Source organism: Pelodiscus sinensis, chromosome 6 (genome assembly GCF_052426305.1).
Source record: "Pelodiscus sinensis isolate ZL-2025 chromosome 6, ASM5242630v1, whole genome shotgun sequence".
NCBI lineage: Eukaryota > Metazoa > Chordata > Testudines > Trionychidae > Pelodiscus > Pelodiscus sinensis.
Genome location: NC_143057.1, coordinates 36,862,793 through 36,889,825, shown reverse-complemented (window position 1 = coordinate 36,889,825; position 27,033 = coordinate 36,862,793). Strand labels below are relative to the sequence as shown.

The 27,033-nt window shown below is 43.1% G+C and overlaps 1 protein-coding gene across 3 annotated transcripts in view; it reads right to left on the bottom strand.

Moving 5' to 3' along the window:
- The window catches only part of PCSK5 (proprotein convertase subtilisin/kexin type 5), a 336,184-nt gene extending 309,995 nt beyond the window's left edge, over positions 1–26,189 (bottom strand). The window contains exon 1 of one of the 3 annotated variants that reach the window (XM_075931728.2): positions 25,432–26,189. In XM_075931728.2, the coding sequence (XP_075787843.2) occupies positions 25,432–25,629 (198 nt within the window). In that variant the 5' untranslated portion in view covers positions 25,630–26,189. The remainder of the gene's footprint in view (positions 1–25,431) is intronic. The other 2 variants (XM_025178860.3, XM_075931730.2) reach the window with 2 other exon arrangements.
- Between the last annotated feature and the right edge of the window lie 844 nt (positions 26,190–27,033).

Genomic DNA, 27,033 nt, shown 5'->3' with positions numbered 1-27,033 from the left:
CAAGCACAAGCAGCTGGCCTGATCAGCTGGGCAGTAACACACAACACTGGAGGCCCAGTTGCTAGGTGTGCTCACCAAGCTAGACAATCAGGAAAAGGCATTTAATAGATTCACAGGGTCTTTAAAAGGGAGTCTTCGATTCTCCAGGACCCTTAGGAAGTGGAGTTCATAATTGTAACCAGAGTGGTCAGTGTTGGGCATTGTGAGATAGCTATTGGAGAAGTGTTAGGGTCAGCATAAATAATGAAATGTCTACCTTCTTATCACAAAAACCTCAGTAAATTGATGATGGCTCCACACTGCTTGGGTAGGTGGTATTACTGAATTACTGTAATGGCAGGAGACAAATTTAAGTACAGACACATGCATAACTAGGTCGACATGAGATGTCTATCTGACTTTGTAGTGTAGTTCAGGCCTAATAGTTGGGCTAAACTGGCATTCTTTGGTGCCAATGCATCTCTCTCCCCTTTCCCCTTTCAGGATAGCACTCCAGATTGGTAGGGGACAAGTATGTTTACACAACATTGCAAAAATTAGTGCCTCTGAACACTAACAGCTCAGTATTTGCCAAAGATCAGAGTTTAACTTCACTGGCATTCTTTCACATTCCATTACTGAAGTATGCAGATGCTATGGTAATGAACCCTTCTTCTATCCCCACAAAATGTCAATATATGAGAAACAATAAAATAAAATAAAATAAAATAAAGGCCAAGATTTTCAGAACTGGCTAGTGATTTTGGTTGCCCAACTTGCAACATTTTAAAGGTATCTTATTTTCAAAGCATGGGTACTTAGTACGGTCTTACTTGCGCCTGCTGTTCAGCTCCTACCCCTCATCCTCGAAATCTAGAGGTAGCCTGCAGAGACAGGAGTGGAAAGAGGGGCAGTTCTTGGAGTGCAGACCCTCCCTCTGTTTTTTAATCATTTATGTTGTCGTTTGAGATCATGTTTTCACTGCTAAAGAAGGTGTGCTTTTTAACCTCAGGGGGTATGTCTACACTACCCCGCTAGTTCGAACTAGCGGGAGTAATGTAGTCATCCGCACTTGCAAATGAAGTCCGGGATTTGAATTTCCCGGGCTTCATTTGCATGAAGCCGGCCGGCGCCATTTTTAAATGCCGGCTAGTTCGAACCCCGTGCCGCGTGGCTACATGTGGCACGGAGTAGCTAGTTCGGATTAGGAAGCGGCACGGAAGCCTAATCCGAACTAGCTACTCTGTGCCGCGTGTAGGTGCGTGGCATTTAAAAATGGCGCCGGCCAGCTTCATGCAAATGAAGCCCGGGAAATTCAAATCCCGGGCTTCATTTGCAAGTGCGGATGTCTACATTACCCCCGCTAGTTCGAACTAGCGGGGTAGTGTAGACATACCCAGGGTGACTAATGAGTGTCAGCTGCTCCAAAGTGAACACACAGTCGAAGAGGAGGCATTTTAGTTTTATTCTGAGAGAAACTCACAAAGGGCAGGCCTATATACCATTCCCTGGGGTTGACACTGTATCATCTCCCTCATGGTGAGATGAAAGTGCCTTGTCTTCACTGTGTTTTTACCTCAAGGCAGCTCTCACACATTATTTATTGAGAGACAAAAATACACCTTTTTTCAGTGAAGACAGGGCTGAGCAGCATAGTGGTCACTTCCCTGATTCCTTAACCGCAAAAGCAGTCTTGTGTTCCCCTTGGGGAACAGCTGTTTGGGAATCAGTAATTTAGATTATAGTAGTTGGTGTTCCCTTACATTTTTTTCTGGGTCTCATAGGTTCAAATTAAGGTCGGTCATAACTCTTAATTCTAGACAAAAATATCTGCCCCTCAGATAAAAAAGCATTGCTGTGAATGCTTTTCTTCAGTTTCTGAAGAGAACCTGGTCCTCGAGACAAAGAAGTTCAGCCAACTAGTAACACAGACAGGTGGGTGATTCCTTTCTGAACTACCTGTGCATGAATAAAACTAAAAAGATTTAATTACTGCATCCTGTTGTTACAATAGGCACATCACTATTTCTGTTTGAAATAAACCAGTTTTTCCCCTAAAAACATAGCAAGTCCTTTATCTCTAAAATTCCCTCTTCTTTTTTTAAACACAGAAAAAACACCTTATTGAAGTAATGAATGCCACTGCTGACTTCCTTTGCAGCTTTGAGCAATTTTCTGCTGTATTTCAACTGTTTGCATGGAGAAATTTTGCACAGGCACTTACATGGTACAGGAAAGATGCAATTTTGTTTTTCAATCAGATGTCCAAAATGAAAAACTGAGCTATTATCCTAAAATAGCTCTGCATTATGTTCTTTCATGTCTAACTGTTATTACTATTGTTTACATACTGTTGCATTTTGCTTTAAAAATCCCACAAAAACCTTAGCATGTTAAGTACTTTCATAGAAAAAACAAAATAAACTCTCTAGTCTTTTAACTTTTTATATGTGCCTTTGCTAACAAGACAAAATGACCAACAAAAGTCCCAACTGCAATTACTGTTTTTTGCCTCTGTTCTATTTCAATATCAAGGCTGAGATTTTCAAAGTCACTGCCTTAGTGTTAATATGAATTGAGCATTTAAATCCATTAAGAAGCTTTAAAATATTCAACCCCCAAAATTAATTAGAAGTAACAGCAGTGCAGACACAACATGTTAGAAAATATACAGTTTTAAAGGACTCCTGAAATTAAAAAAAAATCTAATAGAAATAATTTGCATAAGATTACATACTGCATTTTGTATAACACCTATATAATCAAAGTTTCTCTATACTGTTCCGCCTGGAATGAGTCATATTCCAAAATATATTTACCAATATAAAGATATGTCAGTTTTTCTCTAAGCTATGTAGCAGACTAATAATTGATTAACTACCTTAGTAAAGCTCAGTGTAATTGGACAAAACTTTATGTATCAATAGATGATGCAAATACAAAAAGAATGTACCATTATACACAGAAAGAAATGTTGTAAATGAACTTGTGTCTGGTGGGTCTCTCATATTTCAATGTTACTATGGAAACCATATTCAACATTTAAAATTACATGATGAAAGGAGAATGGCTGAGAAACATTTAGCAACATGTAATGCTTTTGTATCATCAAAAGAAATAAAATATTTTGATACTTAGAGTGTAGTCTTCCTATTAGTATAACTCTTAAGTGAGCAGTCTTTCAAAAAATGAGAAAGGATTCAATGATAAAAGAGGTCAGAATTTCCAGGGAACACTGTAATCTTTTAAAAGGATGACCTTAAAAAAGATCAGAAATGCATCAATAGTTTCATATTCATATGGGTTTAATCACACAGAATTATTCATTAAAAGCACCCTTCTAAACAGGATGAACAATCCTTCAAAAGAGGATTGTGGCAGCTTTTTGGGATTATATGTTTATTTAAATCCAGTGGATTTCAATCTGAAGTTCTTCTCTCCTTATAAATGAGGTTGCAGAGGAGGGGGCGGTTAACTGGTTGTTTTAAATAAAACTACTTAGAGATTTTAATTGACTACAATTAATTGCATCCAGTGCAATTTCCTTCAAAACATTCCAAGAGAATTAATATTCACAGGAGGCCAAATCCTGAGCACCTCTTCCAGGGAAACTTCCAATAAAGTCAATAGGAGATTGCCAGACTAAATAAAAGGTAAGGGTTATTTGGTCTCTTAATTTACATGACTGTACAATGAAAAAAAGGCCCCAGGGACAGGGAGAACTGCAAGTCTCTTCAGTACCACAAAAGAATAAGGAGCCTGGATAGGATGGGCCCTTGGCCTCACCTTCCTCTATCACAGCATGTGAAATGTGGGAGTGCTGTACTTCAGGAAGGGGGGAGGACCAGCCAATGGATGCTTTCTGCACATCTTGAGAAAGAATGCCTGCTAATGTTTGCCTAGAAGCAATGTGACACCACACCACTTCAATGCAGGACTATGCCAGTACAGGCTCAAGTAAAAACTCAGTAAGGACCTCAAAACTGGCCCTTATTGGAGTCAAGTACAGGCAGTCCCCGAGTTACGCAGATCCGACTTATGTCGGATCCGCAGTTACGAACGGGGATTTTCTCGCCCCGGAGGACTGGAGTGGCGGGACGCCTGGTCCTGCCGCCCGCCTCCTCCGGGGTGAGAAAAGCTGCTCCCCGTCTCCCTGGTCTGCTGGGGGAGCCAGCAGACCAGGGAGACGGGGAGCAAAGCGGCGGAGGACCCGGGGCCGGACCCGCGGCCGCTTCCAGCTGATCTGGAAGTGGCCGCGGGTCCGTCCCCGGGTCCTCCGTCGCTTTGCTCAGCGTCTCCCTGGTCTGCAGACCAGGGAGACGCTGAGCAAAGCTGCGGAGGACCTGGGCCGGACCGCGGCGCTGATCTGGAAGCGCCGCAGTCCGGCCCGAGTCCTCTGCCACTTTGCTCTGCATCTCCCTGGTCTGCTGGGGGGGGACGCAGCTAGTGCCCCCCCCCCCCAGCAGACCAGGGAGACGTGGAGCAAAGCCCGGGGCCTGTGGTAGAGCAGGTGGGGCATTGCCGGTTGGTCCCGCAGCACCGTTCCTTGGCGCTACTGGACCAACCCGGCAGCACCCCAGCTGCTCTGCCCCAGGAGTCCTGATTCAGCTGCTGCTGATCAGTTTCAGCAGTGGCTGAATCAGGACGCCTGGGGCAGAGCAGCTGAGGTGCTGCTGGGTTGCTCCAGTAGCGCCGAGGAGCGGCCGCGCTACTGGACCAACCCAGCAGCACCCGAGCTGCTCTGCCCCAGGCGTCCCCAAGTCAGCCGCTGCTGAAACTGACCAGCGGATGACTACAGGAAGCCCGAGGCAGAGTTGCTCTGCCCCGGGCTTCCTGGAATCAGCTGCTGATCAGTTTCAGCAGCAGCTGACTTGGGGACGCCTGGGGTTCTTAAGTTGAATCTGTATGTAAGTCGGAACTGGTGTCCAGATTCAGCCGCTGTTGAAACTGATCAGTTTCAGCAGCGGCTGAATCTGGATGCCAGTTCCGACTTACGTACAGATTCAACTTAAGAACAAACCTACAGTCTCTATCTTGTACGTAACCCGGGGACTGCCTGTACTGTGAGTAAAAACCATCAAGTTGTTGGCATTGTATAGGGCTTAATCAATAGAATTCCTAATTAATTTAACCCTGATAGTTGGTCATTATGTTGATCATTTCACCACTCCAAATAAAAAGAAATGTTAAATTCTTCTTTTTAAAATAAAGAACCCCACTCCTCTCTTCCATTTCCCTTCAAGGGCAGAAAGAGAAGCTTTGATGCTTATTAATATCTTAAAATAAGTGACTCAAACCTTAAGAGACTCAGACACAAGATTTTTTTTCAATTCTTCAACAGATTTCTTAACATTAAACAAGATCATGTTCAGATTTCTTAGGTAAAGCTAGTTAATATTATGATGCATCATAGCCAGCCTAACCGTCCCACATAATGGAAACATAATTATAGACCCATAAATGAGAGTTTTATGAAGGGAGAGGTTCCATGATTGACCTTTAAGTTAATATCCCTGTCAAATAAAATAATGTAATGTTAAACTGATTGTTCATGCCTCTCTTTGTTAAACCAGCTATTTACCTCATTGTATTTCCATAGGAACTACAAAATAAGTGCAGCAAATACTTTAATCTCATTGCCCACAAAGTAAACAGACTTTACCCCTGACATGTGCAGTGATTTAAAGACAGTTTTGTAACCATTACCCATACAAGTTCAAGGAATAATGAATGTTGTTTGTACCCAGAAAGAATCTATGGGGGGAAATGACAATATTTGTTTCTCTAAAGAAGCTGTTGGGCAGGAAACAAGTCTCTTTAACATTTCAAGAGGTTCATGCAACCACAGCTTTTGTTCTAATCCTTTTCTTTTCTTTTCTTTTCTTTTCTTTTCTTTTCTTTTCTTTTCTTTTCTTTTCTTTTCTTTTCACTCACCAGCTGGTAATTTAAAAGATCTAGCTGGTACATGTTGTATGTAGAAAAACCTTTATTATTGTTATTACTGACTCTATCCATATTTCATGTTGTGTTAGTGGAGAAATGCAAAAGGAGAATGAAGGAAAAGAAAATGAATATACATACTGTACCTTGAATCTTCATTTAACTACTTTGCATCACTGACATATTCTATATTTTATGACTCTTCCAAATCCTAAGCATTACTGGTGGTGGAGGGATTAATTTGAACTCTTAGCAATACATGAAATAATTCTTGAAAAGAATGTGGCTTTACAAGGTTTAGCCCCTTTTATTTCAACCATGCCAATCATATAAAGATAAGTTATTAAATAGATTTTATGTTTTATTCAAACAAATTCATGGGAAAATATGCATTACTTTCCTTTGAAAATTGAAGACAAAATGTTTAACAAATATGGGCAAGTCCTGAAAACATTCACTCACCCACCAGAGTAGTCTCTTCCCATTTGCGCCAAAGTAAATCAGAAGTAAGTAACCCTGTTGAAGTTAATTGAGCTAAACTGGTTTCAGAGAGACAAGAATCTGGTCTTCTAAATAAGGGTTGCATGAACCCCTTATTACATTGCACGAAGAAGGGTTTGTAGATATGGGCACCAACTCAGATAGGGTGCTTATGTTTCTGTTCAGTTATTTTAATTTCCCCATAAAACTCACTAATGCATTAATATAAGATCGTATAACATTTAAAGTGTCTGACACATCTACATACAGTAGTAACACTATTTCCACATTACACACAAAACTGCAGCTATACATCTTTTCAGACTGTACTTTGCCTTACAAATCCAAACTCAGTTCCTATTGGCTGTATATTGATGTCTTCATTTTACTGACTTTCACATCAGACTTTATTAAGTAGTTCCCCCCGTCTTCACTAATTTTTTTTTGAAGAATAATAAAGCAGTGACTCATAAGAATGACTGGAAATGGGTTTAGCTCATCTACGTGATGTGTGGCAATATTAAATATATCTTTAGTTCAGTCACTCATTTTATCAGTGTAAACTCCTGCAACAGTGAAACTGTAACATACGTCTTTGACTTTGTCCTGTATCAAAGTCTAAAAATCTGCCACTCTGCACAATACGCTTAACAGAGCATGAATAAAGGTCAAACCATCCCAAATCCAGATTTTTCAGTGGTAAAATACACATCTTATCTGGTCAATGAAAGACATTTACAAAAGGCACTACTCTATCCTACAGAAAAATTGAGGTCTGATCCCACAACCTTTACATACATGATCAATATTTACTCATGCAGTAATCCCATTAATTTTAATGGAACTACTTATGCAAGGACACCACTTGTGCTGCGCACAGGGTTCTATAGACAGATATTGAAATCCAATACTTTTTAGTAAGTAAACACTTGTACTTGGCAGAATTTAGAGACAAGCTTCATGAAAAATAAGGGATCCTGTAGCATGCAATCCTAATTAGAAAGGAAACATCAGGAACATATTACCAGTTTATGTGAGGTTTGGCAAAACAAAATCTGGATTATGCTAAATCACTGAGCTGCTGGTTCTAGGTATAATCAGGTAGCAAACTACTGCCTATTTAATTTAGGTATATCAAGTCATAAATAAGAGAAACAAAATACATCCAGGTAAATCTAGATATCTGATCACTAGCGGTAGCTGGACTTCACTGCTTTCACTCACTTTTCTCCACAGGCTGAAGTAATTTCAATGCTGTTGCCAAGTATTGTGAGAAGTATCAGTGTGTCAGTACTATGAAATGTAGATCCAGAACTTTTCCCCTGATTGAGTCTGCATTCATCAAGATGTATGCTAGATGTTGTTTCAATCAGAGCTCAATGCAATTTCCATTAAAAATTGTGAAAAGACTCACATTAATTTAAAGTTTGTTTGAGCACTTGCGTTCCATCTGTCATTACTGGAGTAGGAGCAGGAGAGGGACCTAACTGTTTGAATTATGGACTATGTCTAGTACTGCATAACAGCCATTCTCCTGTCTTTAACACTTGCTGCCTGATGTGTACAACTAGAAATTATTAGAAAAAGTTATCTACGTCTTGATGAATCCAGGCTCAATCAGGGAAATAGTTCTGGATCTACATTTCGTGTTACTGACACACTGATACTTCTCAAAGTACGTGGGAACAGTACTTGTCTGTGGAGAAAAGTCAGTGAAAGCAGTGAAGTCCAGCTACTGCTGGTGATCAGATATCTAGATTTACCAGGGCCATTGAAAGTATAGGCAGTCCCCGGGTTACGTACAAGATAGGGACTGTAGGTTTGTTCTTAAGTTGAATTTGTATGTAAGTCGGAAATGGTACATATTGTAGGGGAAACTCTAGCCAAACATTTCTCCAGAGCTCAGTTTTATTCTCTCACACCTTACTTCCCTCAGTCCTTTATTCTCAAGCTGAGGTGTCTGCTGAGAAAAGCCGCTCCGCATCTCCCTGGTCTGCTGGGGGGAGGGGGGACGCTAACTTCGCATCTCCCTGGTCTGCTGGGGGGAAGCAGCTAGTGCGGGGTTGCCTCACCCCGTTTGTAAGTAGGGATCCGATGTAAGTCGGATCCATGTAACCTGGGGACTGCTTGTATTCAGGACAAAACTTGAGGTAGGTCTATTACACACTTATAAAAATAATCTTTTGGAAATCCTTTAAAATTGTACACACATGAATACATAGCTGTATCTCAAAAATTACATGTGCAAAGGAAAGAAAAACATTTTGCCTTCACAGAATTGTTTTTATGATCGGATTCAATGTACATAATGAATGGCACAAAAGAAGAGGTATTTTAAATGTACAAACCACATTTCAAATGTAAAACATTTCTTTTTGTGGTATATAGTTCCTGCATTACAAGGTCTCATGAATTGATTAGAACACTATTACCACTGTACTCCAGGTGTCCCTAATTTTAGAACACTGGTGATACAGACCCTAGCAGCTCTGTGTACTGCTGCTCCTCTTTCCTCTCAACTTGGGGAACAACTGTGCAGCAACGCACTCTGCCAGAGGCTTGTCTCACCACTCCCAAAGCAATGTGGGGCAGTGCCTGGGAGCAGCAGGGAATACAGAGCACCTGGTAAAGTTCCCTGCTCCCATCCCCCTCACTCCCTCTCTGGCCCAGGAAAATCTTTAATCTGACAAACCCTGTTTCCCAAGACTGCCGGATTAAAGAGGTTCAAGTCTTTGGACACATATTATTTTGAAAAGGCAGCTTTAAAATAATTAATTGCCTTAAATATATCAGAAATGTAAAGAGATAACCACTTTCTCCTGCCTCATGTGCCTGAATGTACAGTAGGGGATTATTATTTGTTTTGGATTTATGTCATTAGCATTATGTCTTCTTATCCAAATGCAACAGTTTCACTGTATTCCTAGCCCATGAGAAAGAAAGGTAAATGACTCAACACTAATAAGAAGGAAATGCTGCTCAGAGGCAGGAGAAACATCTAGCAGAGTACGTGGTTGTAGTGTCAGCACTAGTTATTAAAACCACGGAACTAATTTTCCCAAAATAGCCCACTCTGGGTGTCCCTTTTCAGAAGCTGAGTTCAGTCAACAACCCCACCTGTGTCAAGCTATCAAGCTTCAGATGATGAACATGGGCTTGGGCTGGTGGCTGAGTCAAGTGATCAGGTTCACTTGATAGTAGGGTGGGTGTGGAACTTCCTATAAGAACCCGGCCTGTTCTGCCAGAGGAAAGCAAGAGATTTGCAGGGAGTAGGAATGCCCTTTCATAAAATGTAGGGTCAGAGAGACCTGAGGAAAAAACATCTCTATGGTAACCAGACAAAAAAAAATGTAAGTGGAATTACATAATGATGGGCAGAAGCCGTAAGAAACTTGAGGAAATTCCAGGGAGGCAAGATCTGTGTTTCAGGGGAAAAAACTATTGAGCTCAGCAAGGGACTAAATTAACTGTGAGTTGGAGAAAGATGCCTTGTCACATAAGCTGACCTACGATCTGTGCTAAATAACTAAAAGGAGTAATATTTTACTTCATAAGTGTTTTGGACCAGTTTCTGAGAACCTCAAGAAAACAAATCTGAGATGGTGTTAGGGCTTGATGCCAGTTCAGGTCAGACCCTATAACACTGGGGCTCTGGTAGAAGGTATTGATGTTCCTGGATTCTTGAGTATGATCATTGGTGGGCTGGTAGCTGCAACCACATCTCTTTAATGTGTAAATTATGATGGACATCTAGGTACTTTGTCGTTAGGCTACATTGGTTTTGGTCAACATCTTTATGAATGATCTGGATGGATCACACCCTCTGCAAGTTCGTGGAGGATACTAAACTGGTGGAAGAGATAGATATGCTGGAAAGTAGGGATAGGGTCCAGAGTGACCTAAACAAATTGGAGAATTGGGCCAAAAGAAATCTGATTATGTTTAACAAAGCCCTGCCCTTAAGATGGAAGAATCCCATGCACCACTACAGGCTAGGGCCTGAGTGGCTAATCAGCCGTTGTGCAGAAACGGACCTAGGGATTGTTTGCACTTAAAGCCGATGAGAAGCTGGATATGAGTCAACAGTGTGCTCTTGTAGCTAATGGCATGTTGGGTGAATTAGTAGGAGCATTGCCAGCAGAGGGACCTAAATGATTATTCCCACTGTTTTGGCACTGGTGTGGCCACATCTGGAGTACTGCATCCAGTTTTGCGGCCCCCACTACAGAAAGGATGTAGACAAACTAGAGAAAGTCCAGTGGAGGTCAATGAAAATAATTAGGGGACTGAGGCACCATAACTTATGTGGAGAGGCTGAGGGACTGGGCTTTAGTCTTCAGAAGAAAAGAATCAGGGAGGATTTGATAGAAGCCTTCAACTACTTGACAGGGGATGGGGAGTTCCAAAAAGGATAGAGCGAGGCTGTTCTTGGTGGTGGCAGATGGCAGAATAAGAAGCAATGGTCTCAAGTCACAGTGGGGGAGATGTAGGTTGAATATTAGGAAAAAGTGTTTCACCTGGAGAGTAGTGAAGTCCTGGAATGGGCTGCTAGGGAAGGTGGTGGAATCTTCAGCCATTCTAGAGGTTTTAAAGGCGAGGCTTGGTACAGCTGTGGTTTGAATGATTTAGTTGAGGATGATCCTGCTTTGAGCAGAGGTTTGGAGGTCTCTTCCAACTCTAATCTTCTACGATTCTATGATCTGAAGACTATCCATAAGCTTCACTGACAAAGTAGCTGTTACTTCGATGGGGAAAGCTACCATGTGCTTGTAAGGATGGTGATCAGATCTTTGTATCCCTTACTCTGTGCTGGAAGCCATCTTTAAAGCCCTGAATGGATTTGGGCCTTGAGGGATCACAGCTCACTCTATAACCTGTGACAACAATGCAGCTGTGTTGTTGATGGCAGGCCAGTCTCAGTCTATGGGGCCTGCCTTTGGAATTCATTCCTCCTGGCTAGCTTACTGTAGACCAATCTGCCGTGAGGCCTTTCCCATCATTTTTAGGTAGCATTTCGTTGATTTGTTTTGGTTTGGGCTTAGTTTAGCCTATTAATTTAGGCTTCTGTATGTTTCATATTTGGGGCACAGTCAACTTCCCTTGTGAATAAAAACTATTCATGCAAGGATTTGCAGAATCAAACCCTTGTACTGGTGACAGGTGGTGTCACCACAAGCTATGTAATTTTTGTTTTTGTTTTGTTTTGTTTGTATATTATTTGTAGTTAATGCTGGTTGCCATATCAATAAGGATACAAAATTCCAGCAAAATAAATAAATAGAATGTTCTTTACTTGTTATCCAGAAGTGAATGCTACCTGGTACTTTAAGTTAAACAGCTAAAAATGTAGGCCACCATCAGATTCTAGTTTTGGATTGCTAGCACATGGATGTCAACAATGCCTTCGCTACCCACTGAACACATATACAGGCACAAATGCAGCACCTTTTTTTTAATCCTAATTTGAATAAGAATGCATAGCAATCCTTTAAATCATGAGTTCTAACAATGCATCTAAGAACTGTACTTTGGCTTTAGAGAACAAACATGAACAAAACCTGCTTTTGGCAAAAAAGAGCAAAGTTCAAGGTTGTTTTTACTTTACCAAAAAAAAAAAAAAAAAAAAAAAGAGAGAGAGAGAGACAAACCTAATGACCCTTCATGATTTTTTCATTTGTTTGAGGGTTTTTTTGTCTTGTAACATTTGCAAATATTCTAGGCTGCTGATAGGAAATCAAGTTTTCCTAATTGTTTACCACAGATTAAACACATGGTACAAACATTGGATTTTTTTTTTATTTCATTGAGGGGGAGAGGTAAAACTTCTTCCTGTTTTAAGAGACAAATTCTGCCCCAATTAATTAGGAATGGAAGCAAGTTCTATTGACTTCATGTGGAATTATTTCTGCACACAAGGCCAGAATTTGAACTTCAGTGTTTTCAGACCTCCTGTTAGAAAATTGAACTTTCCCAATTCATCAATTTGACTGTTATCTCCATTTGACATTCAAAATTACAAACACGACATGTGATTCCAAATGGGGCATGTCACAGCAGGATTTTACTCTAAAATGTAGGATACTTGTTATCTGAAAGTTATTAACCAAATAAAAAACATTCCATTAGTCAGAGTAGTGGGGAAAAATAGATGAAAAGACTCAGGCAACATGAAAAGGCTCATGAGTTGATCAAAAGTGTGGACCTGCTGCAAAATGATGAGCCTTCTTTTTCTATTACCTAATGATTCGGAGGTGTACTTCTGCAAAGGTGGGGACACATGAGTAACTTTACACTCATGAGCAGTCCCTCTTATAAGCATATCTTCTTTTACTGGCAGATGTTTTCAGGATCAGAGCTAGAGTCAGTGACTGCACTTTTTTCCAGAAGTCCTTTACAAAGGCAAAATATAACATCATGCATACAACTATTTAGGAAATATGTTTTCATGGGTAGCTTTGGTTAAATTTGGGTCAGTGGTATGTTCATGAGAGATAACAGAGCTTGTTGTTACAACTATTACTATTATTTTTGTTGAGCATTTCTAGGACATTTTGCATCTTCATATCATGTTAGTGATGACAGCTGTTTAATCCTCACACTAATAGGATTGAAGCACATGGAAGTCCAATCCTCATTCAAATCTCTAGATACTACAAATAATTATAACTTATGTTTAAACAACAATAATTCTGGCTCTGTGAAGACACATTTCTGTGTGCATGGATTCTTGCCAATGTCTCAGGTCTTAACTTTGGGTGCAACACCTCTGGCTCATATGTATATAATTTCTGTTTTGTACACTATGCACTATTGCTCAGCTTCCACATTTTCTACACAGACCTGTTGTTTTCAGTGGCTGCAGTAGTTAATCTTGCTGTCCAGGCTGTTCTATCTAAGCAAGATGCTGATCCAGCTACAAAGCAATTCAGCATAGTTAATTTCCTCTATCTTTATTCTAATGTCTTACAATTAAGCGTTTCAAATGTAGCATACGTCTGATAGAAAAGCTGCTCTACATAGGAAATCTGCTTTGTATATTTCTGATCCTTTGCAATAATGTAACTTCAAATTATATTTCTTCTACACTGAAGACATTTGAGGTAATATAAAAGGTTTATGAAAGTTGTTTTCTGGAGGCTTATGATCTATACCTTTGTCACTGACCACATCTCCAGTATGCAAGTACTGAGTGAATCTCTCCCACGAAAATATTGTAACACGATACTTGTTTTCTCTCTCTGCATACTGTTCCCATCTAAGCAAAAGTGAGACTGACATAAAAGCTGCTGGGATGTTTCCTGTAGTAAGGCTGCACCTGGTTCCTTTTCATTTGCATTGCCTTGAACTAGAGCATCCTCATTCATTTCTTTGCTTCTACTGGATACTGGCAAACAAATTATTTTGTCTGTTTAATTGCTTTGTCATTCCCAGAAGGGGTCCTTTTTGTTACTTATAAACATCAGAAGGGTGGGGCAGAAATGTTGCATGGTATTCACAAAGTGTTGTATTGCTTGGCATTTTTTCTCGCATGGGTATTACCAGAATTTCCCAGGAGTTAGATGTACAGCTTCATTTATGAGCAGATGCCCTATCTATGGAACAGCCAAAGTCCTAATTTCATTTGCAGTTTGAGATTTTTTTTCCCCTTGCTTTCTTTACCAGTTCAATCAATTTCTATTCATGGCCACCTAGTTCTTTCATGATCAGATCTCGGCTATATACCACAATGCTACCTGCAACAACCTCCACCCCAAACTGTCTTTGCAGGGCTTCCTACTGTCTCTGCTGATACTCTTCTGGACTAGTTGCCATTGCAAAGGGTGTTTCAAGCTACAAGTATCATCCATAGAGGATCCAGAACATTGCCAAATAACTGCTTTCTGTCTCCTCCCCTATGTGCCAGTAGCCATCTTTGGCAACCATGACTGGAAGACCTTGGGTTTTTGTTTGGTTTGATCTTTCTTCTTCTAGGGTTGGCAAGGGATAGCATGAGCACTGGAGTATTTTCTTAAATCTGTAGGTTAGATACAGATCCATAGCTGGCAACCCTATAACTAGCACCAAATTGCTGGTCTAGTCAGTCGGACCTATGATTTTGGTACACATCTTCTTTCAAAAGGTTATTTGCATTTACTCTGAAATGTGCCTTTAACAGCGCTGGTAATTTTGCTTTCTTGACTTTGGGCGCACCTCCAACAATACTTTCCTAGCAGGCAACCAAGAACATGAAACAGAACCCCATTTCCAGCCATTATCTTTTTCTGTATGTGGGGAAATATCATCTGTAGATACAGTGTCCATTTTTATTGATTCGTTCTGACACTCTCTCTGTAATCAGCCTCCCATTTCATCAGATTTTTCAGCTCCTTCAACCCCTTTCACTGCTTGAAAGTTTAAATCTAATTAATTCTTACACTTAAAAATGTATTTCAGTGCATCTAAGGACTTCGCGTAGAATAATCGTATAATGGTGTCTGACTCCACCATACTGTAAACCCATTTTGTTTTCCATTTTGTCTTATTTACGTTACTCCCCGTAGATTATTAGTTTGCATGTGAAATCACAGCCCATAGTGCACATGATTGTTACTCAGCTCCTTACCAGCACTCGCATTTACTGATCTGAATTGCTATTTCATTTTAGTCTTAACTACACCTACAAGATATCTAATGCTGAATGTGGATTCATCTGCTATGCTCTCCTCTTTGTATTGTGCCATGGGTGTCTTCTTTTGCTGCCTGCTAGCTTTGCAAAAATACTCTTTTCCTTTCCTTTTCTTCAGATCTCTTCAGAAGATGGACACTTCTTGATGACCCTGGAATGTTTGCTAGCACAATAGCAGTAGCAGACAGTCTGCACGTTATGCTCACTCTGTAGAGTTGTGGCTATTTATTGTCATCTGCCTTTCTTTCTTGCTCAGCTGAGGTCTTTCCCTATAAAGTTTACCTCAGGATTTAATTTTCTCAGCTGCATTCCTGCATTTTTGCTATCTCTGCATAAGCACATTGTTAATAACATATCCACAACAGCCCCCGTGAACCACTAGGCAAGGTTGGGGGGGCTGAATCTACACTCCCATAAATGGCAGGGCCTTGGGCAGAAGGGACTGGGTTGAGGCATCCAGCCCTCTGCACAATCCGGAGGCTGGCACCACCTGGCACCACCCCTCCAGGACCATCTCAGTGCTCAGTGCTCTGGCAGCAATTTAAAGGGGCCAAGGATTCCTTTGAATCGCTGTAATGGTGGCCTGGGAATCCCGGGTTCCTTTGAATCACTGAGTCCCAGGGCAATTGCTCCCTTTGACCCCCTACGTTCACCCCCTCACTCCCCACCATCAGGCCTGCTTATCTAGTTTAGGATGTTTTAACATCCTAGCTCTGGCTCCTGTATTTGTGACTAGGACTATGTAAATTCATTACACAAAGACCCAAATTCTCATGTGGCTATGCCCTGTTTCAGTTTCATGACCTCCTGAACTGAGATCTGAGTGTCTTGTCTTCTGTATTGAATCTTTAAATATAACAGTCCTGGGTGGTTGAAAGTGCTTCTATAGAGCATCATGGGTCTATCAGCCTGCATTTCTGCATCAGCCAGTGTGAGATGCCAGTGACAGCACCCCTTCCACCCCCCACTCAATGAAAGGAAGCAATCCTTATTTTAGGATTTTTCTTTTTTAGTTCAGCTGCAACTTTTTCGTGACCGTCTGACTTTAAAATTTACTATCAAGTTACCAGCAAGCTCCCTTGTAACCCACAGGCAACAAGACAGGAAACTTGCTAGCAGAATTCTCCTCAATCTTTCTGAACAATCAATCTTTCTTCTTTCAACAACAGCTTCTCTGTGCCTTTGCTAGATCTTCAGGTTTGGAGCTGATTAATATTTATTCCCTGTTTGGGTGATGTCCTAAAAGCATGAAAATCCTACACAACACTCCTGATCCTGGGGTGTAGACTAGATTTTTTTTTTCAAATCATTATGAAGCACAGAACACTAATATTATAATAAATAGTGTAATCTGCAATTCCCATAGGCTGGTTCCTCGCATGCCCACATAGCTTGTGATATTATATAGGAGACTTTTAGAGCTTGTTATGTTATCCTTCAAACACGGAGAGTCCTTATTGTCTTGCCCAAGGCAGAATACCAGGCAAGATGTAGTCTGTTGCCTCCAGAAGATGAGGGAAAGGTGGTGGTAGGCCACTAGCTGCATTTCCCAGCCCAGATGAAATCAGGGGAAGGGAAAGAATGATCTTTTGGGACAATCAAGGGCTGAAGGGAGAAGTTGTGGGGATGGTGAGGGTACCTACATACTCACCCCTTCCCTGGAATCAAGAAAGGACCCACTTACCCACCCCCTTTTAGGATGGAGGCAACAGGTTATTTTTTTATCCCATTCCTCTGGAGCCACAGAAAGGAAATCTTCACTCCCTCCCTCTTTTCCAAGGGTAAAAGCCTGTTTTCTTTACCACTCTTATTGCATGATTAGGAAGAGGTAGAGTGCTTCACCTGAGCTAGGAGCAGTGCTTATGGCTGATGCAGGCAGCAGAAAAGGGGAACTGGAAAAACAAACTGATCACAAACTGCAAGAGGATCGCAGCTTCAAAAAGTTAAGGAAAACCCATGCAACCAACCCATTATCAGCCTCCTTTTTATACCATAGGAAGAGGAGGAAGACAAGGTTAAGTGATTTTTCCCAAAACCATGGAAGGCAGTGTCAGAGCCAGAGCTGCTGACTTTTTAACCTCTTCTTGATTTTAAACGAGTGTTTCTTTCTGCAATATACAGAGAACATTTTAGTTCTAAGCCACAAATTTATTTCCAGGGAAAAGCTGTATTTACAGGAAACAAGGAAAGTACATCGACTCCAGCTATGTAATTAACATAGACCTGGTCTGAATTATACTAACTTGTAGCAGCTTCTCCAAGAAGCCATCTTCTGGACAGAGTTCAATACAGTGCACTCCTGCCCCATTCTAGGCACAGCTGGGAGGAAATGTTATAGAGACAGCTTAACACCAGCCAGGGATTCCCACACACAAAAGGAACTCACCAACTGCCAATTTAGAGTGGGTCAGAATCTCCCTTCTTAAGACTACCAAGAAAAATGTCATCACTGAACATCAGCGTTCAGGATGTTACGTCATCTCTTACCACACTTCTGTCATACAAAGGCCCACTCTAACACACGCAGCTTAGGGACTGTCACACTTGGCTTCACACTATGGCAACTCTGTTGCCTTTAATGGAGTTACTATTGATGTACACTAGGCCTATTGTCAATAACTAAGCACCATGGCCCTGATCCAGCTCCCATTAAAGTAAATGGAAACAGTCCCACTAATTTAAATCTAAGCAAGATCTGGTCCAACAGTATGACTTAATATGGTCAAAATCTACAGCACTACCTACAGTTATCAAAATGAGCCTTCATCACTAAGACATTCTTACCAAAATAAAAAAACCCACATAGTGAATAAATTTCATGAATATCCATAATCAAGGCTTGATTACCTACTTGTCAAAACCAATAAGGGGACCTGCATCATCAGTTTCTGCAGGATTGTGGCTTCCCCCTTTATAAACAAACAGTTCTAGCTCTTATGTCTAGGAAGACAATCTTCTAAACAAGAATCAAATATTCTTCCATGTCATCTTCCCAACACCTCAGCTGCTGTTCGTTGCTTTCTCAAGTCAGACAAAGAATGAAATTAGTAACATTCTGGTTAGTTTTCCTGCAGTTATTCAAATAACTATCCATGACAGTACACTTGTCAAGACTTATGGCAATGTCATTGTCAATGTCATGCTGGTAAAGGTAAGAAAAAAATACCATACAGCCTGTGCAGGTGGAGTTATTCACAGGAAAGAATGAAGAAAAAATGGAGACTACGACAGCGGTTGCTTAGCAAAAACGTCTCTCTCTCTCTTTCTCCTTTTCTTCATTCCACGGCCTCCTGGCAGATAAAAGTATCAGAAAACCCCTTCTTCCTCTGGGAATGTAAAGAAGATTGGAACTTCCAGTTCATCAATTATCTACTGGGCAGACCGAAATAAAAGATGGAATCCCTAAGGAGGCTTCACATACAGCACGCTGGTAGAAATCTCCAACTTACCAGAAACCGAGAGTAGCAGCGATCTGGACTTCTCTTCAGTATTTTGCGTCTGGGCCTCATCTATCTATCATATCTACCCATGACTAGTTGATCTAGTTATCTAATGTCTGATTAGGTTTTCTGGCCACGGCCAGTATTAAAACACCAGCCAAACAATGAAAACGAACTCAGATATTTGAAGAACATGTTAGACGCAATCACCTGAACAAAGCAAAATATACAAGAACTAACTTCCATGCACCATCAAGGAACAGTTAAATCACACACAAAAAAACATAAAACATATTTTCTACAGTCCTGTCCGTGTATTGTCTGAACTTCATACCATAACCGCCACCCATTATTGCATCTCCAATGGTCATCTCTTTTCTCAAGTCAACATTGAGTATCACTTTTCTGCAGAGATGCTTAGAGCATCTTTCCTGACTTATCCCTAAATTAACTTGCACTCTGACTAAATCTCATTCTCTGGCTTGTTTTTCTTCTAACTTCTTTCACCTCCACTCATTCAAAATGGACAGATCAGCTGATAAGGAAAGCACCTTGAATCTAATCTCTCCATCTCTACTGCTCCCTTCAGTTCAATTTAGTCAATTGACAATATTCTCAGGATCTTCCTGGTTTGCAAGTCTTCCCACAGTCACTTCTGAAACAGTGTTCATATTAGGAATCAGTTCTTATATATGACCTTATTGTCTCTTATCTAGACTGTTGTAATTCTTTTATTCCTTGGGGCAAATGCCTGCTGAAGTCAATTTCAGGATTCACACTGACTTTAAGGAGCCAAGATGTAACCTTTTGTACATTATTTCTAAAGCCCAACTCTCAAATCTTCAATTATTTCAAAATGTACCTCTTTGTCCTTTCTCTCCAGAGGTGGTAATATGCCATGTTCAGAATCCTGTAATAGTTTCATGTCCACTTCATATTGCTTGTGGATCTGTTCTTCTGTGCAATGAGCAATTTAGACCCAACATAAAGATAGCACCTCTCTTGCTGATCCAATCAAAAGAAGACTCTCTTTCAGTTCACCTAGAAGTAATATTGTCTACAAAACTAAAATTGTAACAATCTTGGCTGCCATCATATGCATACGGAGTCTGCTACGGCAGTGGTTCCCAACCGCCGGTCTATGGACTGGTGCTGGGCTGCAAACTGCTGGTTGCCAGGCCACGGCACAAGGACAGGCCACTCCCAAGCCTTGTTGATTGGCTCTGGGCTTCTGGAGCAAGGCCCAGTCTGTGCAGAAACCCCCCTTCTCGTCTCCCTGGAATTGTTGGCTTCTCTGCATGACACTGCCTTGATGTGGAGGATGCTGCCCAAGCCCAGGGGCAGGAGGGCCCCTGGGGCAGGGGAAGCTGCTCGCTAGAACCCGGCAGGGGCTCTGGGAGCCAGGGCTGGGCTCGGTCTGGGCAACAGGAAGCAACCTGCAGCTGCAGCTCGTGGTGACTCTGGGGCCAGACTCCAGGCCAAATCCCTGAGTCCCAGTGGGGGCTGCTGCTGGGCCCCTGGAGCCTGAGCTGCAGCCGGGAGGGGGAATCTCCAGCAGGGCCAGTCCCACTGCTCCCCAGGATCCTCTCTCAGGGCAGCACCCCCAGACTAGTGAGCCACTGCCCCAGGGCAGGCAGCACTTGTGGGGGCAGGTCAGAGAGACCCTTCCTTTCTCCTGGGAGCAGAGCCCCCAGTGATCCAGGGCTGCAGGGGGAAGGCTTGGCCATGGGCTACTCACAGTGGAATTGGCTGCGATTCCTGCCTGGGGCCCAGGGAAGCTGCTGCCAGCTCCCAGCATGTGCAGAGCAGGTGGAGCCAACCCTGGGGGAGTTATGAGGGGCTGAAGAGGGATGGGGGCAGATAAGGGGGAGATGGGAGAAGGGATGTGTGAAATTGGGGCAGGAGGGGGGTGCAGGAGGCACTGAACGGGGACTGGGAGGATTCAGGAAAACTTATGGGATGGGACTAGGGGTGCAATGGAGGGACACTCTGAGCGGGAGTTACAAGGAAAGAACAGGAGATGTGGGGAGGGGAGGCTGTGGGGAGACTGGGAGTAAGAGCGACCTAGCAGAGGAAGGGAGAGACACAGGGAAGGGGTTGTACAGAAGGAGATGTGGGAGATACAATGGCAGCTTCCCCACCCTAAGGGTTAGGAGCTGGGGAGGGAAGAGGTGACTGGTGGTAGCACTTGGGGGCACCAGCTTCTATGCCCCTGACAAAATTTCAGTTGCTAAATAGGATGCCCCCTGCACCCCTCCCTCTGCAGGCACCAGTCACCCCTGGGAGAGGGGTTACCCCACCCAGCAGCCAGAGGGGAATTCTTACTGTTAATTTTTTAGTGTTGTAGATATCGTCAAACTCTGATCCATTACGACATGTATTGTGTGCGTACAGATGCTATGTAAAAATTAATTACCATAATGAATGTGCAAATATGCAAATAAAATGTTACTGGTCTGCCAAAAGTTTGTGAATGGGTTTGCCAATCTGCAGGATAAAAAAGGTTGGGAATCACTGTGCTAAGGTACTTAAGGGTGTAATCAGATAAAAAAAAACACAATTCTTCTCACAATCGTTTAGAATTTCTCGTGTTCTATTCTCCTGTCTATTCCCTGTGCTCTGTAACTATTAGATTTCTCTCAGCCATTGCCTTTCCACAATAAATAGTAGATTCTCATCTAGTATTGGCATAGATTTTTCTCCCTCACTTTCCATGCTTTTTGTTGTTGGTCAGATTGATTCCTCCACTCTTCAAATCCATGTTAACAACCATCACTTTTCCCTTGCCTGTGACTTCTAATTCTCCCTAATAATTAGACAGCCAAATCCTATTCCTTAGACTTCCCAATTTCCTTTCCTTAATTTTTGTCCTTAAAATGTAACCCTCAAATCTTTCATCTGTGCGCTATAAACTCTACATATACTACCTGCAAGATAACCAGTATGCTTTGTTTTACATGTAGAGATTACATACATTTTGTTATACTTGACAAGAATGATGCTATTTTTTAACTTGTATTATGTACACTCTGAATCACATAGTTCTACGCTATCCACATGGTAACATAGTATGTGGAATTAAAATCATATACCTGTAGACCTATGGTCACCCAACCAGTAGATCGGGATCTACTGGTAGGTCTTGGAGCCTCTGACAGGTGATCCTAACTGGTTTGGCTATCAAGCACAGCACTTCAGCAGCCTCTCCCCCCCCACTGCCTGCTGCTCCTGCCCTCTACTTTGGAGCTGCCTCCAAGAGCCTCCTGCTTGCTCTTCAGGGGAGGGGAAGCAGAAGAGGAGTGTTGATGTCAAGATGTCAGCCTCCCTCCACTCCAGTATCCAGTGCCCACAGGGCAGGGCCTGGGAGAAGGGGTAGGATGGGGCAGGACCTCTAAAAAGGAGCGGGGAAGGTAGGACAAGGGTATTTGGGTTTAAGGTAGATCCTGGACTGACTTAAATTGAAAAGGTGATCTTGTACTTAAAAAGGTTGAAGACCACTGCTGTAGACCCAGCAATCTGGCAACTTGTTGAAACAGTATCAAATTTTAAGAGGGGTGGAATGATACAGAACAGACCCCTCACGTGAATACACAGGGACATACATGTGATGCCAAAATGCCACTTGGAGAACATTTCGGTAGAAGTGAGGAGTGATAAGAAATTTAAAAGTGCCAGACCAAGGCAAATCAAATGCATGCTACTGTAAAACACATAAATATGTAATACACCATGGCCTGGGTTCTCTGTTTGATAGAGCAAAGTGACATCTAGTAGCCAAAACATGAGTAGTTATCTCCATGAATGGTTTACTATACATCCACTGCAGGTTTTTCCTGTTTAAAGCTTAGTAGCAAGCAGAATCAACTACCAGGCCTGTTCATGTCATCACTAATGCACACTTGTTCCCTCACACACATAGCTCCCAGTTAAAATTTTCCTATAGTCTTCCTTTTCTTTATTTGCATACTGCATGGTTGCATACCTAAATAATACTTAAATGAAGGGCATTCACCTCTTTATTCACCTTTTATTCGCCTCTTTAATTTTTAGATCTATTTATGCATTTTCCAATTGTCTATTATTTATATGCTCTGTATTTTGTCCCCTCCTCTGCACACCTGATCAGCAGTGTATGTATTATTAACATAAGGCCATAGGTGTATACATGGCACTTCACACTGATACACAATAAGCCAAAAGCTACTGTTTTCCTTGTTTATCCAATAGAAGGTTTGGGTGTGCAAGGAATGCAGGGTCAGGCCCTACAGTAGCCATTTGGCATGGAAGATAATCCTTTTCCATAGATCTTACTATATGACCGGTTTCTGTACTTGAACAATACAGTAATGCTCAAACTACTGAGGTAAACGTGAAAATACAAAAAGAAAGAAAGAAAGAAAGAAAGAAAGAAAGAAAGAAAGAAAGAAAGAAAGAAAGAAAGAAAGAAAGAAAGAAAGAAAGAAAGAAAGAAAGAAAGAAAGAAAGAAAGAAAGAAAAGGCCCAGAAAAAATAAACACAAAAACAGTAGTGCAGGATGCTACAATATTTGATATAAATGGCAATTTGGAGCGAAATTTTGCAAAGAGTAAGTGCAATTTGCCCTTGTAATTCTGTGCCCCTAAAATAGGAGTATTTGTTCCTGTAACTTTCAATACAATGAAACACTATCTGTTAATTGATTTTATTGTACTAACAATTGGGTGTGTGTTACTGTCCTTTGATCTGATGGGGTGAAAAAGATCTGAAGTGCAACTGTATTTCTGTGAATTTCTTCCATGAGATGCAAAAGTGTTCTGTATATGTTACATTTTGTGTTCTAAACTTTTAATTGGGGTAATAAAAAGTACAGCAAATAAAACTATTTACAAAACAGTATTGTTTATTTTGAATCACTCAGAATCAATGTATGCTATGCTTTGGATAATCTCTCACACTTTATAAGGCTAAATAATACCAAGAAATGTGTGATATACCAAGCAGGGAGTACATTACAAAAGAGTTTCCTTGACCCTTTTTTTCCTCACTGTAGTATCTGTGCCTAGATACAGCAGCAGACTATTTCTAAAAGAGCCTGGATCCAGCAAGAACCAGATGTTTCCTCACTCCAAGTGTCTGGATCCAATAATTTTCTCAGGGTTTGTTTTTGGATCCAGACAGATCCAGGTGTTTTCTAACTAAACATCTGTGGATTCAACAGAGTCGCCATGAAACTAACTGAGCATAGATCAAGGAAGATTTGTATGATTGTGTGTTAAATCTGCTTGAATTCAAGAAGATATTGTCTCTCTTTCCCATTTTAATTGTATTATGAATCAGAGAAAGGGGAAACTAATTTGAGTGTACATATATACAAATTTAGGAAAGTGATTCTCCCCCATTGACATGAATGCTGTGACAATCTACATTTCTGAGTACACGTCCTGCCAGAATCTGTACATCAGCCCCCCGAATGCCCACTATGCAGGCACAGACCACTTCCTCTGCTCGGCCTCAATCTTTTCCCCCTCTCCATGCACACATGGATTTTAACAGGACTAGTATGGCTTATTTTTCCTCTCTCCACGCTGCCTGCTATAAACCGTAGCGGCTGCAAGACGGCACGTTGGCATCTAGGGGCACAAAAGGACTCCCCTTGGCCACCTTCTCCCCCCTTCCTCAGCCCCAATCCCCCCAGCATGTGTCCACAATGGGGGGGCTAGAATCTCTCCCACTCCCACCTTGGCCAAAGCAGCCGCTGTGTCCTAGGCTCGTGTGTCACAATCTGCTTGTTCAGGGAGCTCCGGTTTTTCCGAGCCTGGGCTCAAAGTTCAGGCTGTGGAACGGCGCAGATGGAGCGAGGCGCGATGCCCTGATCTCTCTTGGCCCGAGCTGCTACGCCTTGCCTCCGAGCTATCTCCTCCTCCCCAAGCACGTCCCCAGCGGCAGAAGGCTCCGAGCCGCAGAGCCACTTCCCCGCAGCGTCAGCAGGCGAGGGTCATTCCCCTCAGATGCATTTCATTTGTGCGAGAAACGTGCGCCCCTGAACGCCCCCAGCTGCGGCTGGCGGGGAGCCCGGGGGTGGGACGGATTCCAAGCCTGGCCGGAAATTTACCTGGCTGAACTAGCGCGTCTTTTGGCTCGATCGCTGTGTCCTTGTTCCCATCACTCACCCCCCGGAGCTGAGCTTTATTGGGCATTCAGAGCAATCCGCAAAAGCCACCGGGCACCGTCTGTGAGCACCGATTCGCCCCGCACTTTAACAGCCCCGCTCCTCTACCTGCTGGGCTCACTCCTCGAGAGCGCTCAGCCCGCCCCAGCCCCGGGACACAGAGGAGGGGTGGGGAGCCGGGGTGTTTGTTCCCCCCTCTCCCCTCTGACTCCAGCAGCTGTGTGAAGGCAGGAAGTTTGCAACGTCTCCTGGCTGGGCGCTTTGCCCGCTCCCACCTCGCGAGGAGCCGTCTGAGCCGTGCCCAGGGCGCTGCACCGAGACCATCCCCCGCCCCGCTCGCGCGATCCCTCCCCAAAAAAGTGTCTGCCGAGAGGAGCTTCGGGCTGGCTGGGTGCACACGCGTCAGTCCCCCCCCCCCCCGACTCCCCGGCCCCCTGCACACAGGGACACACACGCCCGCGTCCGATTAAAACCTCCGGGCTACACCTGGCCTAGCACAAAACCTGCCCGGCTGCCCCACAAGCCAACGCGACGGGGTCGAAACCTCTCCCCCTCCCCGCCACCACAAGCCACCGGCAGGTCTGCAACTCTCCCCTGCCCCCGAGCCGCGCAGGACGCCCCACGCGCGGGGAGTCCAGCCCGCAGGGCAAACTTCTCCCCGCCCCCTGGCGCTGCCCTGCGCGCCCTTCCGCAACTTTGGGTGCCAGCCCCGCCTGAGCCGCGGCAGCGCATCGGCAGCGATCCCCTCTGGCAGCGCACGCAGCTCGAAGGAGGGTTACCTGTCCTATATTGACGTATCCGTACTTGCTAGCTATCCTGCTGGCTTCCTCGTGCCCCCCAGCTATCCGCACAGCCCAGTGGTTGGTGTACATGCGAGTCCTGCAGGCGGGCAGCAGGAACCCCAGCAAGAGGGTGAGCAGGCAGAGCAGGTCCCCTCCTCCGCCGCCTCCCCAGCAGCAGCGACTCTTCCAGCCCATCTTCTCCTCCTGTGCAAACAACTTCGCCTCCCTTCGGCCGAGGCTCCCCTCTCACCTCCAGGCGACAGCAGCAGCAGCAGCAGCAAGTCCTCCAAAGTTACCCCGAAGAGGCAACTAGAAATAGCTTGGAATATTGCATTGAACTTTCTTTGGGTTTAAATGATCAGAGGTTCGGAATGCCTATGATTTCCCAGCAACTGTGGTTATTAGGAAGCTCCCGCCTCTCTCCAGGGACCAAGGAACTTGCTAGGAAAGCGTCTCTCCCAGTTGCTGAGCTTCAGGCTTCTCCCTCTTTGCCCTGCTCCATGGAAAGTCTTCTCTCTGTAGGGAGGGAGGTGTCCTCTGCTTTTCCTTCTTTCTCTGGTGTCCCCCCCTCTGCTTATCTGCTCTCTTTATTTTCTTCTTCTCCTTCTCTTTCTCCCTCCCTCCCCCTGCCCGGAGTACAGCAGCAGCAGCAGGCAGTGTGTTGAGTGTTGGCAGCTGAGCTCCTCAGTTCAGTCAGCCTGTGTGTAACCTCCCTCCCTCCCTCCCTCTTGAGTAGTGAGTGCGGAGTGTGAGTGGAAATGGCAGCAGCGCCTTCTCTGCATAAGTCACTGTGCACCCCCCTTCTCTCCTCCCGGCTGAGACCAGGAGCCAGCCCGGTCCTAGCGCCTTCCTTTTCCCAAATACACACACACACACACACAAAGCCTCGAACAAGCAGCGCGAGGTGAGCGCCCACTATTTAAAACACACAGCCAACCACGAATGTGGATTTGATTCAATTCATGATTCACTTCGGGGCAAAGAACCGCGGATTGTAATAAGCGTGCAATGATACTGTCACAGGGAGTACAACCAGATCCTAGAGCTCCAGGACACACGCAGAGATATGTCAAGCCCTACTCCAAAATCATGCATTAGAAGTGTATAACATAGGTTTTTATGCCTTTCAATTAATTAATTAAGTAAGTAATTAAAAAGAAAGTTCAACCCCAGCACAAAAAAACACATCTAGAATTGCCCACAAAAATCTGTCTCATGAAAAAAAAAATCTTTCCTCTCATTTCTTTATCATCCAGGACAAAACATTTCAAAAACCTGTCAGTTATACAGAAACATTCTTTTAAATTACAAGTTCTTTGGCTCAAGGATTGTCACTGTGTGTCTGGTACAATGCCTGGCAGACTGAGGACCCAGCCTGACTGAAATGAAGATGCTATCGCCATATATAATATTACTCATAACCAAAAAAATTAGCTCTAATTATGGCACATCCTTGACATATTAATTATCTTGAAAAATTATTTTATGGTAAGATTGAAAAATAAAAATCCACACATCGACTATATTTTAACACATATGCTAGTATAAGTATTAGATATTTTATGTAGGAATACTGGATACTGTAGCAACAGATGCTTT